This window comes from Myotis lucifugus, unplaced genomic scaffold (assembly GCF_000147115.1).
Source record: "Myotis lucifugus unplaced genomic scaffold, Myoluc2.0 scaffold_280, whole genome shotgun sequence".
Taxonomy (NCBI): Eukaryota; Metazoa; Chordata; class Mammalia; order Chiroptera; family Vespertilionidae; genus Myotis; species Myotis lucifugus.
This window is the reverse complement of record NW_005871328.1, coordinates 706076-723722: the sequence shown is the minus strand read 5'-3', so window position 1 is coordinate 723722 and position 17647 is coordinate 706076. Positions and strand designations below refer to the sequence as shown.

General features: G+C 53.6%; 2 protein-coding genes across 2 annotated transcripts in view; one reads left to right on the top strand and one right to left on the bottom strand.

Moving 5' to 3' along the window:
• Positions 1-1235: 1235 nt before the first annotated feature.
• Positions 1236-14312, top strand: LOC102436085 (phylloquinone omega-hydroxylase CYP4F2-like). The gene is given in 13 exon segments (XM_014465136.2): positions 1236-1693; positions 3917-4061; positions 6778-6831; positions 6923-7050; positions 8005-8126; positions 8875-9145; positions 10048-10114; positions 10295-10424; positions 12857-12990; positions 13102-13166; positions 13352-13434; positions 14022-14106; positions 14108-14312. Coding segments are annotated over 13 exon segments (1773 nt in total). The 5' UTR covers positions 1236-1297; the 3' UTR covers positions 14201-14312.
• Positions 14313-15735: 1423 nt separating this feature from the next.
• The window catches only part of LOC102425173 (docosahexaenoic acid omega-hydroxylase CYP4F3-like), a 19142-nt gene continuing 17230 nt past the window's right edge, over positions 15736-17647 (bottom strand). Inside the window, exon 11 of the mRNA XM_023763307.1 lies at positions 15736-15848. Coding sequence (XP_023619075.1) covers positions 15736-15848 — 113 coding nt within the window. The remainder of the gene's footprint in view (positions 15849-17647) is intronic.

The window sequence follows — 17647 nt, the reverse complement described above, 5'->3', positions numbered from 1 at the left end:
GTAGATGTGCTCTGTATAGAGCACCTGGCACATAGTAGGCACACTTTATGTAGAGTACCTGGCACTGAGTAGGAACGATCTTTGAGGTGTCCAGCACACAGTAGGCATGCTTTATGTAGTATGCCCAACACACAGTAGGCACACTGTACATACAGTCTTTTGAGCAGAGTGGGTTTACTGTCCGTGGTGTACTGATACACAGCAGCACAAGTACCAGCTGTCAGCTCGTTCCCTTCACTCCAACTCCTTTGGGGCTCCTGATCCTTCCCTCCTTCCTGTGTAACCCTCCTCTGTCTCCCCCTCAAGACCTCAGTCACCATCCCAGGTGGAAGACTGATCCCAGAGGGGCCGGCTCAGCCATCACTCAGAGCGAGGGCAGGGTTACACTCATTCAGCGTCTCCCAGTCTGCCCTGCCCTGCCAGGACCCCTCAGACTTCCCCTCTCGCCTCCTGGTGCCCTCTCCCCTCTGGGTCCTTCCTGCCCTGAATCTGATGGGGAAGCTTCCAGCCAGGCTGTTTGCTGGTTTCTCTTCACAGCAGGCGGGTCTCAGTCCAGGCCCCGGGCTGCTGGGAGGCAGGACTGTAACTCCTGTCAGGCTGTGCGCCCGGAGGCCAGAGGCTTTTGCCTCTGAGTTTCATGACTCTGAGCCAATAAACTGTGCACGACAAGCTCTGGGCCGAGGACCTGTGCACGACAGGCTTGGAGAGAGCAGCTTGGCAGAGGTTTGGGACAAGGCTCACCTGGCAACTCAACAGTCAAGTTCAAGCTTTTACCCGCCACACCCTGGTCTCGGGAGGGTAGGGGAGGCAGTAAACTTGGGGGCCCAGAGTCATCTGTGCCTACCCCCAACCTACCCTTGACCCCCCGGGGGGTGCTGAGTCCCGAGGATCCAGTGTCCACACTGTGTGACCCGGAGCTAGTTCTAGGCCTATAGTGACAACACTGTAGGCCTCCTCCCCCACCCTCTATCTGGGCCAGTGCCAATTGGGGTGGAGGTAAGCAGGTGTTTGGGGATTGGTTGGTTTAGCCCAGCCCCTCCCGGCCTGGCCTCCCCTAGGTCAGAAACCGGGGGCAAAGGCTTCCCAGGAGGAGGGAGAGCAGGTTGTGTGGAACCAGCTTCTCCAGACAGAAGGTGCCAGTCTCGGGGTCAGGGAGCTGAGGGTCCTGGTCCAGGGTGGGGAGAGGTGTTGCTCAAGGCTGGGGTGGCTCCAGGGAGTGGAGCTGGCCTGGGAGTTGGGTGGATAACAGTGGGTCATGTAACTGTGTCTCCCTCTCTCCCTCTGGCTCTTCCTCTGTATGTCCCCGGGTGTCCCTTCCCTCCTGAGCCCTCATTCACCCATCCCTGAGCCCTCCCTGTCCTGTCCCAGCACTCACCTGGCCCTCCCTGACCCTATTCCACACACCCTCTCCCTCCGTAAGCTGGTCTCTGCCTCTGAGCTCCCCCTTACCGCCCGTCCTAGGCCCCAGGAGCTCACCCTCTGCCTGCCCTGCAGGATGCTGCAGCTGAGCCTGTCCTGGCTGGGACTGGGGCCACTGGCAGCCTCCCCGTGGCTACTCCTGCTGCTGCTGGGAGCCTCCTGGTTCCTGGCCCGCGTCCTGGCCTGGATCTATACCATCTATGACAAATCTCGCCGCCTCCGATGTTTCCCGCAGCCCCCAAAGCGGAACTGGTTTTGGGGTCACCTGGGCTTGGTGAGTGTGGGCAGCAAAGTGAGTCTTGGGTATTAGGGTAGATGGACTCCCCAAGGGGTTGGCAATGGGGCTTAGGGGTTGGGCTAGGGTCTAGGACAGCAGAGAAGTGAAGTGAGGGGGGGTCACGGGGAGCCCCTCTTTTCTCACTCATTCCTCCACTCTGCCATCCCAGGCCTTCCCCACATCCTGGGCCTCTCCCCAGCTGCTCTGGGTCCATTTCCGTCTGCCTTACCCACATTAGTGCACCTCTGAGGGGCTCCCAGGGTGGGTTGCTCAGAGCTGGGTCCCCTAGGACTCCCGGTGTCCACAGCCAGCCTTCAGACCACCTCAGGGGCACTGCCCAGGGTTTGCTCCTGTCTGGCTCATTTCCGTGTGTCTGCTCACCCCCACCCACAGGGGCACAGCTCTCCGTCCCCTCAACTTCCTGGCATACCGTCCTCTTACCTTACTCTTCTCTCCTAAGATGTCTCAAGGAGCCTGTTGCACAACCTGGCTAAAGTTGGCCACTCATTTCTCTTTTTGGAAGCCTTCTTCAACTCCTGCCACACCCCAGACTTTGACCTTCCACTTGGTCCTGCTTCTTTTTAATTATACAGTTAATTGTCTAATTGCTTATAATCTGGGTCTCCAACTTCATGGTAGCTCTGGGGAGCAGACACTCTATCTGCAGCTCACAGCCCCGGGGCTGACATACATCAGGCACTTAATCATGTTTGAGTCCCTAAGTGGTGAATTTGCCATCACCTCCCTCAGTCAAGGCCAGCTCCTCCCTTCCCGGGACCAGCCGAGGGATGAGTACAGCTTTCCTTTCCTGCCTGGAATGAGAACTACAGCTTGGGGAAGGACATCCTGTGATTTCTCTGCTCACTATGGCCAAGTTCACAAGAGGACATTCCCAAGCTCAGCATGAAGGCTGCCTGAGATTCTGGGTCTTGGAATGGAAGTTCCAGCCGTTCCAGCTCCCCCTCTGCAGCGCAGCCATGGGCGCTGGCCTTGTCACCTTCTCTCCTCCAGCCCCTCTTGCTGTGCGACCTCAGCTGAGTCACTCACCCTAATGGACCAACCTCATCACGAATCCTGCCCTCTGGGTCCTTGGCATCAGGGGGCAGGTCACTAGGGTGAAAGCGACATACATTCACCTGCCTGGGGCACCTGGGGTATTTGTCAGGCTTGGATGGGGCATCCTGAGGGACGGAAGAGGAGGCCTCACCAAGAGGTGACCTGCCCTCCTTCCCCTTAGTGGGGATGTGTCGTCCCTTTCTTCGTTTGTAAATAGCATGATTGGTGGGCATGTCCATCGGTTGAAGAGAGAGAGATAGACAGGACGAACTATGATAGGTAGATAATAGATGATAGACAGACAGACAGAATCCACTATTAGATAGGTAGATAGGTAGACGCACAGACTGACAGACTTGATGCACTATGTTAGATTAAAGATAGATAGATGGATAGATGATAGATAGATAGATATAGGTAGATAGATAGATGATAGAAAGATAGATAGATAAATAGATAATAGATAGATAGATAGATAGATAGATAGATAGATATAGGTAGATAGACAGATGATAGAAAGATAGATAGATAAATAGATAATACATAGATAGATAGATAATAAGTAGGTAGATAGATAGGTAGATAGATAGATAGATAGATAGATAGATAGATAGATAGATGATAGATAGATAAATAGATAATAGATAGATGGATAGATAGATAGATAGATAGATGATAGATAGATAAATAGATGATAGATAGATAGATGGATAGATAGATAGATAGATAGATAGATGATAGATAGATAGATAGATAGATAGATAGATAGATAGATAGATAGATGATAGATAGATAAATAGATGATAGATAGATGGATAGATAGATAGATAGATAGATAGATAGATAGATGATAGATAGACAGGACGCACTATACACAGAGCCTGGCCAGCAGAAGGGGCTCATCGGTGGGAAACACCCTCCTGATTGATGAGCAGAGAGCTCTGTCCCTCGGAATCTGGTGGCAGAGAACATGTCCTCTCCCTGTGCCTGGGGGGCACCCTGACGGCCTGGGGAGGCCTCCAGAACCCACGTTCTTGGGGGAAGGAGCAGAGGAAGCAGATTATCTCCATCCAGGCAAAATCCAGACACACTCTCCATTGCAGAGGCTGCAGGGGGGACCTGCTGTGGCTCCTTTGGGGTGTGACAACCCTGCCTTGCTTTCAGGTCACCCCCACAGAGCAGGGCATGAGGGACGTAACTCAGCTGGTGGCCACCTACCCCCAGGGATTTAGGACCTGGCTGGGTCCCATCTACCCCTTCATCATTCTGTGCCACCCTGACATGGTCCAGGCTCTCACCAACGCCTCAGGTACCCACACAGAGCTTGTGGTGGTGGGTGCCCTGGCACATCTGGGGCATCTTGCCCCTCCCTGCCAAGCTTCTGAGCGGCCCCTGCAGGACCTGGCCCTCTTCCCCTTTTCTCTCTTCAAATCTTCCTCTTTTTTTTTTTTTCTTTCATGTATTCAAACATGCATCTCACCACCTCCTCCCTCTAATGCAGTCTGCTTCTGACCCGGTGTCCTGGGCACCCACCACTGCGGCCCCAAGAGGCTTTAATCCAAGGTTCTGTCTGGAGGAGGAGCTCCCAGTCTTGAGGAGACGAATCGGGACGGAGGGATCCCCGACCTGGTGTGGTCGGAATTGGCCAGAGGCAGGCTGTGGCCGCCCAGAAGAGAAGCAGGGTCTCTCCTGGAGGAGGCTGGGAGGCCTCCTAGAGGAGGAGTGGCTGGAACCGGGTCTGGAACAATGAGGAGAAAGTGCTTAAAGCAGAGGGTAGAGGAATGCAGGGGGCATTGCCAGCATGCCAGGCCCGCAGCCCAGACCTGCCCCTGCTCCCCTCCCTCAAGGCCCAGAGCAATGAGGGCTTGCTATTTCTGTGATGTTGTCTCTGGTGGGTCGGCTCCTTCTACCCCACCTGCAGCTCATCCAGGAGTCTCCCCAAGGAGAGCCCGCCCCCGCCTGGGCCTTGTCCTTGGCTTTCTGCTTTCTCACCCCCAGACAGATGAGGCCGAGCCGGGGAAAAGGCAGCATTTGACAGAGAGCTTGTCTCTGACACCAACATTCTGGTGACTCTGGTTCTCACCGACTGCTGAGGTCTCTTGCAGTTCTGAGTGGTGGAAACTCACCCGTGTGTGGTCCAAGCAAAGAGAGGGACTCCATGGGCTGTCCAGTCCATGAAGGTTGCCTTCAGGCACAGCTGGATCCAGGTGTCAAAGAATGTCCTCAGGAACCTGTCTTCATTTTTGAGTTCTGTTTTCCTCTGTGACCCCTTCACTCTCATGCTGGTAAAGATGAATCCCAGAAGCTCAAGCCCCATGGAAAAGTGAGCTCATTCCCACCAGTTCCAGGGAAAGTGGCCGGATTCACTTGAATCTGCCTGGCGTGGCCCAGCTCCTCATCCAGTCACTGCCACCCTCATTGCGCAGTCTCGGCAGGCATAGGGTTCTCGGAGTCATTGTTGTTTTGGGAGTTCAAAGAAGTTCACTAGCTCAGAACTCAGGTGCTGGATTCAGACAGACCTGGGCTCAGGTCTCAGGCATCCCACCGACTGTCTGGGAGACCACGGACACGTGACTGCTGTCCAGAGCCTCAGTTTCCTTATCTAGAAAATGGGACAGAAGAGAAGTCAGTGAATGTGGTGCTTGGGATCCAAATGAGAAAAGACGCTGATTGTTGAGTATTGAGGGTAAGGGGAGGGAGCCCAGGGGGAGGATGACCTGCTGGATAAGGTTCTTCTCTTGGCCACCTTTATAGTGTGAGTTGGGTCCTCTTTGTTTCTCTCCAGATCCGGAGCTCAGAGGAAGGCCTCCTGTACGAACAGGGCCTGGCGAGCACCTATGGGGGTGTGTGCTGCTGGTGGGTGGGGCCCTCGTATGCGGTCGTTCGCATCTTCCATCCCGCCTACGTCAAACCTGTGCTCTTTGCTCCAGGTAGACACCCCTCCGACCACAGCTTGCTCATCGCTGAGGTCTCTGTGCTGCCTCCAGCTGGGCAGGTGACCCAGGTGCAGACAGGAGGGGCTGTGGCGGAGACGCCACCGCCTCTGTCTCGCTTGGGCCCCCACCTGCCCCACCTCTAGTCATGTCTGCTCACACCTGGGCTGTGCCCGGGTGACATCTTCTGAATGGCCATCCCTGGTCACATGTATGTTTTCACTTGTGTCCTAGTTGCAGCTGATACATGTGTATACCTGGGCTCCAATGGAGTTGGCCTCAGTCATGTCTGGGGCTCAGCTTGGCCAGTGCCTTGGAGGCATGTTGGGGACTGTCTGGTGGTGCCTGTCTGAGATGCCATTTGAGATGGTCTGGTTTTGCTGCCGATCATGTCTGGGCCATGTTCTGCATCTGTCTGGTGTCTGAGACCCAGGGTCCCTCTAAGAAATGTCTGAGACCTTATGTGAGTCTTGTTAAGGCAGGTCCTAGGGTACGCCTGGTCACACTTGGGTCACATCTGGGACATTAGTGGGACCATGTTTAACTACTATCTGGGGCTGTCTGTGGGACACACTGAAGCCATGTCAGATTGTCTTTGCTTCCATGTCAGAATATGTTGACTGGGCCAGGGTGTGTCATGCATGTTTGAGCCATGTTGGGACATGTTAAAACGTGTTGGGGACATGTCAGATGTCCCAGCAGATATCAGAGAGTGCTGGGGAAGAAGGGGTGTCTGAGGTCCATGTAAAGGCATTTTGTAGAATGTTGTGCTGTGCTTGGGTGTGTAGAGCATGTTGGACCATGTAGGAGTCACGTCAAGGCATGCTAAAGCATGTTGTGCCATGTTGAGATGTGTCTAAGCATGTAGGAGTGTGTCTTTGCGCTCTGCCTTTGCTCTGCTCTGTGTTGCAGCCTGGCTTGGTCCCCCCTCACCTCCCCACTCCTTGCCATTTCCTCTGCCCTTGCCCCATACCTGCTATGCTGGGTTTGGAGGGGGAATGCAGACCCCTGGCTGGGAGTATCCCCTCCCCCCGACATCAAAAGTCCCTCTCCTCCCCCCTCCACGGTCCTGATGGTCCTCATTCATGTCAGCTGCTGTGGCCCCCAAGGACATGGTCTTCTACAACTTTCTGAAGCCCTGGCTGGGTGAGTCACTGAGGGAGAAGCAGGTTGGGGACACCCTTGAGGGACCAGGAGAAGGTCCTACCTTGCCCACTCCCATGGCTGCCTCTACTAGGGGATGGGCTTCTGCTGAGTGCCGGTGACAAGTGGAGCCACCACCGCCGCCTGCTGACTCCCGCCTTCCACTTCAACATCCTGAAGCCCTACATGAAGATTTTCAACGACAGCGTGAATATCATGCACGTGAGTCTCTTGAACTCAGTGAGGGTCTCAGTGGAGCCTCGGGGGTCCTGGGGGCTCAGCGGCATCTTAACTGGAATGCTGACTCTTCTGGGTAGATTTTGGGCCATTGCTCTCCCTTTCTGAGCCTCAGTTTCCTCAGCTGTGAATTGGAATAATTCCGCAGTGTGGGAAGATGACATAATGGAGTCAGGTCCCTGATACTTAGCAGGTGTTCAGAGGCATTAGTTTCTGTGCTTCCCCCACAGAGGCCTTGGTGTTCTGAGACATGATGCAGGGTAATGATGACTATTGCGCACTAACTATGGTTGAGTAACAATCCACTTCAAAACAATAAGGGTGATTATTGGCAGCCAGTCTGTGAGTCCATTGAAGGGGGTCTTCTGGATGTGGCTGTGGTCACTCATGTACCTGTGATCAGCTGTGGGGCAGCTCTGCTGTTCTGGGCTCCTGAGTTTGGGCCTTGCCTGGCTGCATGCTGACCTAGGAAGCTCCCAGCTGGGAAAACTAGACCATTTCTCTCCCTCCTTCCTGGGCACCTCAGGCTGTTCACATGGCAGAGGCAGGGTTCCAAGAGATTGAGAGGAGGCTGCGATCCCTCTTGAGATCCTGGATTAGGATCAACACCTCCTCATTCTCACCACAGTCTATTGGCCAACGCAAGTCAAAAGGCCAGCACAGAATTACATGGCGGTGCAATAGGTTCGAACTCCTAATGGTAGTTGTTGAAAAATCACATTGTGAAGAGTATGAACCTTGGACCCAGGTCTCCCGCCTCCCAGCCAGGAGCTCTTTCTGTCCTAAGAGTAATAGCTTATACTCCCACTCAAGCCTGGTTCTCCCTGGGGATGGGTGCCTGGGGCAGAGGACCAAGAGGCAGGGTCTGGGGACTCCATCAGGTGGTTGGGTTGGGGAAGGGCTCAGGGAAGACCTAGCTCGATCCTTTTCTCTGTCCAGGCCAAGTGGAAGCGCCTGGCCTCAGAGGGCAGCACCCGTCTGGACATGTTTGAGCACATCAGCCTCATGACCCTGGACAGTCTGCAGAAATGTGTCTTCAGTTTTGACAGCAAGTGCCAGGAGTGAGTCTCTTCCCAGAGCCTGGGAGCATGAGCCATGGGCCCAAGGGAGTAGATGGAGGGGGTACTGACCAGGGCAATCATAAGGGCCTTCCTGGAGGAGGTGGGCCAGGGCTGGACATTGAAGGACAAGGAAGGGGCATGAGCAAGAGTGATCCCTTCAGGTAGGTAGAACCGTTTGCTAAAGGCCAGGAGGCTGGAATGGGCAGCGTGTGTGAAACAGTGAGGAGAAGTGAAGTGAGAGGGCTCAGCAGGGGTGAGATCTTTGGGCCGTTAATAAGCCACGAAGTGGGGTATGATCTTTATCCTGAGGCATCCAGGGAGCCAGGGAAGGTGTTCGAGCAGCTGAGTGTTGTGACCCAAACGAAGCTTGGACATCTCACTCTAGAGAAGACCGATTGGATGGTGTTGACTTGGATGCAAGGAGACTGGGGACGGGGCTGGGCCTGTTGGCCAATGAGGAGAGGATGAAGTCTGAGCTGTGTGGAAAGTCTAGGGAAGGGGAAGGGCAGATACTGGGGAGGAGAGAGAGGAGAGAAGCATGATGTCTAAGCTGTGCTCTGGGTGCCTGGGCATGGAGGCCGCTCAGGGAGAGTCATGTTTCTGGATCATCCCCACCAGGTATCTGCAGAGCCATCTGTTCCTGGCTTCTCAGTTCCCTAGTGGAGTTCGCTCCTGGCTTCTGGTGGGAGGACCACCTCAGGCTTTAAGTGAACTAAGTTGTTGCTTCCCTCCCTGCCTCATCCTGCAGGAGGCCCAGCGAATATATTGCCGCCATCTTGGAGCTCAGTGCCCTGGTGACAAAACGGGTCCATCAGCTCTTCCTGTACATAGACTTCCTGTACTACCTCACCCCCGATGGACAGCGCTTCCGCCGGGCCTGCCGCCTGGTGCATGACTTCACAGACGCCGTCATCCAGGAGCGGCGCCGCACCCTCCCTGACCAGGGTGTCGAGGACTTCCTGAAGGCCAAGGCTAGGACCAAGACTTTGGACTTCATCGATGTGCTCCTGCTGACCAAGGTGGGCTTCTGTGGCATCTGAATTGCAAAGGAAGAATGGACCTCGATTTCAAATGTCCAATTGAAGAGCTTGGATTTGATGCAGAGGGCACAGGGGAGCCATGGAGGGTGCTTGAGGAAGGGGGGGATAGTCAGGGATGAGTTTTAGCGGTGACTGTGTGCAGTGTAGCCTGTAGGGGATTGCTAAGTTTGAAACTGTGAAGGGCCTGAGGTTTTATTCTACTTCCAACTTAATAAGTTAGTCTACCATGAATATATATACTATTACTCATAGCAGTAATAGGAGCCAGGTTAGAACTATAGCCCTGGTTCCCCACTCCCACATTCTTCTCAGGGCTACATGATATGTTTACCATGTGCTTGCATCACAGGAGAGGTCCTGTGCCTTTTGAATCTTAGAACTTACACGGGACAGCTGACACATCTGCCCTTTCTTCAGTAGGTGGGGGGAGGAGGAGGAGAGAGAGGGGAGGAGGAAGAAGAAGGAGGAGGAGGTTATTATGGTTTCGGCGCATAAACAAATCCTTTGAGAAGGCAAAGTCTACAGGTTGTATAGATTTATAACCCATTCCTCATCTCCAGCGAAGATAGAGCCTCTGGATTGACCTTCCTAGAGTGCGAGCCACTGGCTCTGGAGCAATGCTCACTTTCTAATTTCCAAGGCCATTCAATCATCTGTAACCCAGCTTGCCAGTATCTTTTTTTAAATTAGAAAGCCCTCATCACCAGGAGGCAATGAGGCCAAGGAGGAGGCCGGTGGGTCAAGGCCTCTTGGTGCTGGTGAGAAAGGGAGGTCAGGATTGCAGTGTGGGCTTAGGTTTCTGAATGGATGATGGCACTTCAGAGGTTGCCTCAGGGGCCGGCAGAGCTGCTGTGATCTGGGGAGTCTTGCTTTCTCTCCAGGATGAAGATGGGAAGGAATTGTCAGATGAGGACATCCGAGCTGAAGCGGACACCTTCATGTTTGAGGGTGAGGGCCCCAGTGTGGGAGGACAGAGGGGGCAGGGGTCTGTCTACCTCAGGGGCTCGGCAGGGGGCCCTGGACCACCTCATCCCTCCCACTCCTCCCCGGCCTCCCTGAGGGCCTTCACATAAGGGCACAGCCCACCTTCTGGTGCCAGAGACCCAAGCCTGTCTGACTGCCTCCCAGGCCATGACACCACAGCCAGCGGCCTCTCCTGGGTCCTGTACAACCTCGCAAGGCACCCAGAATACCAGGAGCGCTGCCGGCAGGAGGTGCAACAACTCCTGGGGGACCGTGAGCCTCAAGAGATTGAATGGTGAGTGCAGGTCCTCCTGGCCTCTTCCTGAGCCCCTCTCATTGGCTCTGCCCCCAAAGTGGGGAAGAGGGAAGATCTTTTGGTTGATTCTGTCATTGCGTCCTCCCATTTAGTGGGAATGGAAGCAGAGTTCAAAGGCAGGGTCTGGAACCAGCCTGGATAGCAGGACAAAGCTTACAGGCTTTGGGGACAGAAAGATCAGGGCTGCTGAGAAAATTAGGGACAATGTGTGAGGGAATTTCAGCAAGTTATCTTCTCCTTCACTCCCTTCCTTTCCTCTCTGATATCACTTTTTTTTTTCAAGTATCTTCACGACCTGAATATTTACTTATCTCTTGCCTCCTAATTCCTTCCATATTGTTTAGTCCAGGATTCACAGGGGACCCCTAGGCACAAAGCCACTCAACTCTTGCCCAGTTACACCTGAATCTCCCCCATCCAGTCCCTCTTCAACAGACACTGCCACACTGCCCCCCATCTCCACCTCGGTGCCATCTCCAATTCTCCCCGGCCCCCTTCTGCGTCCTGGGGGCCCAGGAAGGACCCAGCCAGCCTTTGCCTTCTGGGAGCTCCCAGCCTGGGCGGGAACAGTCCCAGCTCAGGGCCCAGAGTTGACAGTAGGATGGGCCAGGCTGAGGGCGGAAAGAGTGTGTCCGCTGTGACCCTGAATGCTGATCAGTAGATGTTTGCATGGATCTACTGACCTGGCCCAGTTAGGTAAAAAGAGACAGTCCTGGCAAAGCAAGGGAGTCGGGGAGAAGGGCAGAGGGAGAGGGAGGGTGAAGATGGAAGGAAGGGGAGGGAAAGGAGAAGGAAGGAGGAAGGAAGAGAGGGAGGGAGACAAGAAGAGAGAGATGTGGAAGGCTTTGAAAGCAATGTTAATGGCTTCCATTTTAACCCAAGGACATTGAGGGACCACAGGAAGTGTTTGTGCAGGAGCAGGGCAGGGCAGATCTGGGTACCAGAGGGATCTTTCCAGGGCTAGTGTGGGAGACACTGGAGAGGACCAGCCGGCGCCTGGGGCCCAGGAAGGATGTTCTGGGCCTTCGCCAGGCCAGGGGCTGGAGGTGGTGAGGAGGTTTGAGGCTGGACAGGCATGTGGGAGGTAAAGGTCTCTACTCCAAGCCTTTGCTCAGCACAGCAGTCCTGTAGGTGAAGAAACATGTTCATGCTTTTTCAACCGAGACTCCAAACAGATTCATGCACTTAAAGAGAAAAGATTACAAAAGAGTTTATACTAAAAATGAACTTCCGCTCTAGCCGGTTTGGCTCAGGGGATAGAGCCTCGGCCTGAAGACTGAAGGGTCCCAGGTTTGATTCCAGTCAAGGGCACATGCCAGGGTTGCAGGCTCGATCCCCAGTAGGGGGTGTGCAGGAGGCAGCCAATCAATGTTTCTCTCTCATCATGTTTCTATCTCTCCCTCTCTCTTCCTCTCTGAAGTCAATAAAAATATCTTTTAAAAAATAAATAAACATTCTTCTTAATCCTCACCCTAGGAGTAACTTCCACGAGTAATTTCCTGTGTGTCCTTTCAGGGGTAGTGTTTTATAGTTTTCCAATTGTGAACCAGTTAACTATATCAGCTATTGAAAATGTAATTCATCGCACAAAAAGAAGGGGATTAAAGAAAAAGAATTTAGCTCTTTACTGGATCTTCAATATTTATAATTTTCCAGTGGATTCTCTTGTGTTTTCTAAATATGAAATCACTATCTGCCAAAAATGGCACATTTACCTCCCACATTCAAGTTATATTACTCTCCTTTTATACCCTTGCCTAACTGCATTAGCTACTCTCTCTAGCACCGTGATAAGTAACATATTGGATCTCTGTGTTTTTTTCTTTCTTACTCATTTGCCTTTTGATTTGGCTTTCTTGCCATAAAGAATATATATATTTTAAAATACATTTTATTGATTTTTTACAGAGAGGGAGGGAGAGGGATAGAGAGACAGAAACATCTATGGGAGAGAAATATCGATCAGCTGCCTCCTGCACACTCCCTACTGGGGATGTGCCCGCAACCAAGGTACATGCCCTTGACCAGAATCTAACCTGGAACCCTTGAGTCCACAGGCCGATGCTCTATCCACTGAGCCAAACCGATCAGGGATAAAGAATATTTTTTTAATGCAAATTTGTAAACCTTGTTATGGTTGGCGTTCTTGTGTTGTGTTGCTCAGAAAAACCTCTAACATTTTCTCTAGTAAATGGTACACTGGGTTTGTGACACTGGTTTTCTCTTTGAATTTTAAACCACTTTATGGAAGTGTGATCGACATACAAAAAGCTGTACCCATTTAATGTGCACAACCTAATGAGTCTGGAGCTATTCGGTCCACCTGGAACTGATTATCTCACACAGCGAGAGCTCATGGAGCTGGGAGGGGTCTGGTTCTGCTGTGGGTGGGTAACCGTGTGGGTCCTTAGGGACGACCTGGCCCAGCTGCCCTTCCTGACCATGTGCATCAAGGAGAGCCTGCGCCTGCACCCCCCGGTCACCGTCATCTTCCGCTGCTGCACCCAGGACATCACGCTCCCGGATGGCCGCGTCATCCCCAAAGGTGCTGGCCGTGACGGGGGGAGGAGCCACCTGGGGGGAGGAGCCACCCGGCAGGAAGAGGGCCCATCAGGCCAGGCCTCCTCCTGACGGCCCACCCTCCCCCCTCCCACAGGCGTCACCTGCCTCATCAGTATTTTTGGGACCCATCACAACCCATCCGTGTGGCCAGACCCCGAGGTGCGGCCTCCCCCTTCCCTCATCCTTGTCCACTCCCTTTGGGGGATGGGGGGGGGAGCTGGGCTCTGACCTGGCAAATCAGACATGACTGTCCCCCCACCCGCCCCCATCACACACTGGCTGCCTCTCCAGGGCGGGCTGTCGGGAGACCCCACCCAGCAGCCCCGTCTTGGTCTCGCCCTCAGGTCTATAACCCTTTCCGCTTCGACCCAGAGAACAGCAAGGACAGGTCACCTCTGGCTTTCATTCCCTTCTCTGCGGGGCCCAGGTGAGGGCAGCGGCATTGGAGGAGGAGGCGGGAAGGGGTGATGGGGCAGGATCTGGGGCTGATGTCCCAGAGGACAGTGAGGGCCGGGAAGGGGGGATGAAGAAGGTCAGAGCCGGTCTCTCCTTCCCTTCCCTCCCCCGAGGTGATGGGGGTTGGGTGGGTGCAAGGAAGGGACCCCATGTGCTCAGAGCCCCTTCCGCCTGCTTGCTGCTCCGAGTTTGCTGGAGCCAGGGGATCTGCCAGCCTGCACGGGGTCCCAGGCATGGCCGCCCCTTCCGCATCCCGGGCACAGCAGCCCCTTCCCCATCCCGGGCACAGCAGCCCCTTCCCCATCCGGGGCACAGCAGCCCCTTCCCCATCCCGGGCACAGCAGCCCCTTCCCCATCCCGGGCACAGCAGCCCCTTCCCCATCCCGGGCACAGCAGCCCCTTCCCCATCCCGGGCACAGCAGCCCCTTCCCCATCCCGGGCACAGCAGCCCCTTCCCCATCCCGGGCACAGCAGCCCCTTCCCATCTCCGCGGGCGTGGATGGGGGTCTTGGGCCAGAACCCGGGCGCATTCCGAGTCCCTCTCCCTCTGGCCCCCAGGAACTGCATCGGGCAGACGTTCGCCATGGCCGAGATGAAGGTGGTCCTGGCGCTCACGCTGCTGCGCTTTCGCGTCCTGTGTGACCCAGGCGGAGCCGCGCAGGAAGCCCGAGATCATCCTGCGCGCAGAGGGCGGCCTCTGGCTGCAGGTGGAGCCGCTGAGCGCAGGCCCACAGTGACCCTGCGCTGTCTGGCCTGGGAGCCACCCAGACCCTACACACCTCCCCTTGCAGGTTCCCAGGAAAAGAACTGTGCTGTCACCTCTGCTTCAGCCTCACTGAGTCTGCAGCTGGCGCTTGGGCCTGCGGGGACCCAGGGAGCGGGTGAGGCTGGCTGGAGGGTCTGGTGTCTCCAGCCGACCACAGGGCCCACACTAATCGCGGGCTCTCCCTGAGCCCAAGCACGGACTTTATAGCCTGGGTAGTGGGGAGCCATGGGAGGTGTTTGAGCAGGAAGGAACCAGGTCGAAGGATGGATCTAAGGGGCACATTTGAGGCCCTGAGTCACACAGGAGAACCCAACGTGACGCTACACACACTGGCCACCCTGACCTCAGTTCTGATCTCCTAACATACCCAGTCTTTTCTCACCTCAGAATCCTTCACGATGTTCCTATGGTTACCCTGTTACAATGTTTACTAAACATGACAAGCCCGATTGCCTTATAGGTTGTGCCTGATCATTGCAATAACGGTATCTGTTATAGTGTCCGTTGTTTCTGCTGATTTTCATGCATAGGGTCAGGGTTCTTGTGTGTCTAATTATCTTTTCCTGGATAATGGCTATCATATTTGAAATGATATTTGTAGAATTTGGAGAAGGCAGCTTTCTGTGAGAAGAGTCCTGGGAGCTCTGCTGGTTGAGGATTAAGTGAAATGAGAGGCCCAGTGCATGAATTTGTGCACCAGTGGGGTCCCTCAGCCTGGCCTGGGAGATTGGGCCAAAACTGGCCCTCAGACATCCCTGGAGGGGTCCCAGATTGTGAGAGGGCGCAGGCCAGGCCGAGGGACCCTACTGGTGCAAGATCAGGTCGGGGAGGGATGAGGGAGGTTGTCCAGCCAGGGAGGGACCTCCGGAGAGCTCCAGGGTGAGTCTGGCCTGTCTTGCTCAGTCCCTGGCTGGACCCCAGCAGCAAGCTAACCTACCGGTCATAGCGTCTGCCCCCTGTTGGTCAGTGCATGTCATAGTGAGCGGTTGAGCGCCCCTAGCATATCACTAGCATATTACGCTTTGATTGGTTGAACAGATGACCGGACACTTAGCATATTAGGTTTTTATTATATACGATGAAGTTCAAGGTTACTAAGGCACTTGCTGGTTCTTTCATTTCTGTCTGCTCTCACCCTAAGAGGTGTAGCTTTCTGAGGCCTCCACTATGGGAGGAGAGTCTTCTTACAATCTCCCCTCCTTGTGCTATCCTGGACTTTGATTTTCTTCCCCCACCAGATAATCAAAACAGAATTTCACATTTTCCTGACTTGGGAAATGCTTCCAGAACAAAAGTATAATTGATGTTCATTTTATCTCTAGGTTTCTATTTTCATTTAGCAGTGTCTTTATACCTCTTTACCATATTTTCATGTCATTTACTCATTTAAGAAATTGAAAAAGTACCCAGCATTAGGAGTTGTTTTTTAAAAAGCTTGAAGTTTGATCCAAATAACCTAGCTTGCCATGAATAGAAACAGAAAGTCTCCATTGGGATTTTAAATAGTCATGATCCAGTTACTACTTCAGGGTGATAACTGTCTTCAGGTGCATAGAGTTGCAGACCACGAAAGCCCACATCAGGATTTAAGGGAGAGGACTGCACGTCACCCCGAGATGCTGGATTTTGAGACAAATGGAGGGAGCAGGTGGATGGGGTTGACTCCCTTGGGAATGTTGTGTGTTCCTTGTATAGAAGAATGACACACAATGGATGTTTTTGTTGTTGTTGTTAATCCTCACCTGAGGATATTTTTTCCGTTGGTTTTTAGAGAGGATGGAGGAAGGAGAAGGGACACAGAGAGAGAAACATCGATTTGAAAGAAACACATTGTTTGGTTGCCTCCCGCAGACGCCTTGACCAGGGCAGGGATCAAGCCCGTATCCAGGTCTGTGCCCTTGGCCAGAATCAAACCCTTCAATCTGGGCCCAAAGCTCTAACCACTGAGCAAACTGGCTAGGGCCACATTGGATTTTTAAAAAAATATATATTTTATTGTCATGATTTTTTTTAATATATATATTTTATGATTTTCACAGAGAGGAAGGGAGAGAGATAGAGAGAGTAGAAACATCGATCAGCTGTCTCCTGCACATCCCCCACCGGGGATGTGCCCGCAACCCAGGTACATGCCCCTGACCAGAATCGAACCCAGGACCTCTCAGTCCGCAGGCTGACGCTCTATCCACTGAGCCAAACCGGTTTCGGCATCATTGATTTTTTACAGAGAGGAAGGGAGAGGGATAGAGAGCCAGAAACATCGATGAGAGAGAAACATCGATCAGATGCCTCCTACACACTCCCCACTGGGGATGTGCCAGCAACCAAGGTACATGCCCTTGACTGGAATCGAACCTGGGACCCCTCAGTCTGCAGGCCGACGCTCTATCCACTGAGCCAAACTGGGCAGGGCAACACATTGGATGTTTTGATAGTCAACAGGATGGACAGTGTCTGTGAGGGCTAATTGTGTATCCTGATATCCACTTCTACCCTCTTGGAATCCCTAGTTTTTAGCCAGGTGGATGGCAGACTGAAGTACAGGTTATCATTGAAAGCTTTTCTTGCAGCTGGATTGGTTAAATGGCCATGTCCTGTCCCATATGGAGAAAGCAAAGCTTATGTGGTCATTCTGGAAGCCTTCCTTAAGAGAAATCTGGAACACTGTCTCTGCCCAGTCCTTCCCCCTCCTCCTCCTGCTGCTTGGAGCCTTGATGGGGTGCTGGAGCTCCATCCTGGGCCATGAGGACAGGACCACTCTTTAATGAAGGGGGAGCAGGCAGCTGGAACAGTCAGGGTCCGATGACCCTGGATCCACCACGCCCTGAGGTCATGCTCCCAAGGTCACAACCCCAGTCTGCTATTTACTAGCTGTTTGGCTTGGGGAACATCATTTCTCTCTAAGCCTCAGTTCTTTTACTATCCTATAGAATAAAGAAATAATATGAAAATTGACCATCGCTCCCTCGCACAAGATGGCTACCCCCATGTGGTCAAAGATGGCCACCACAAGATGGCCAGCAGGGGAGGGCAGTTAGGGGTGACCAGGCCTGCAGGGCAGGGCAGTTGGGCGCACAGGGCCAGCTAGGGAGGTCAGTTGGGAGCGACTGGTCCAGCTGGGAGCAGTTAGGCGTCAATCAGGCTGGCAGGGGAGTGGTTAGTGGGTGATTGGCTGGCAGGCAGAAGCGGTTAGGGGCAATAAGGCAGTCAGGCAGGTGAGCAGTTGGGAGCCAGCAGTGTCAGATTGTGAGAGGGATGTCCGACTGCCGGTTTAGGCCCGATCTCACAGGCAGTCGGACATCTCCCAAAGGGTCCCAGATTGGAGAGGGTGCAGTCTGGGCTGAGGAACACCCCCCCTCCCCCCCCAGTGCACAAATTTCATGCACTGGGCCTCTAGTCTATATGCATAAACACCTGT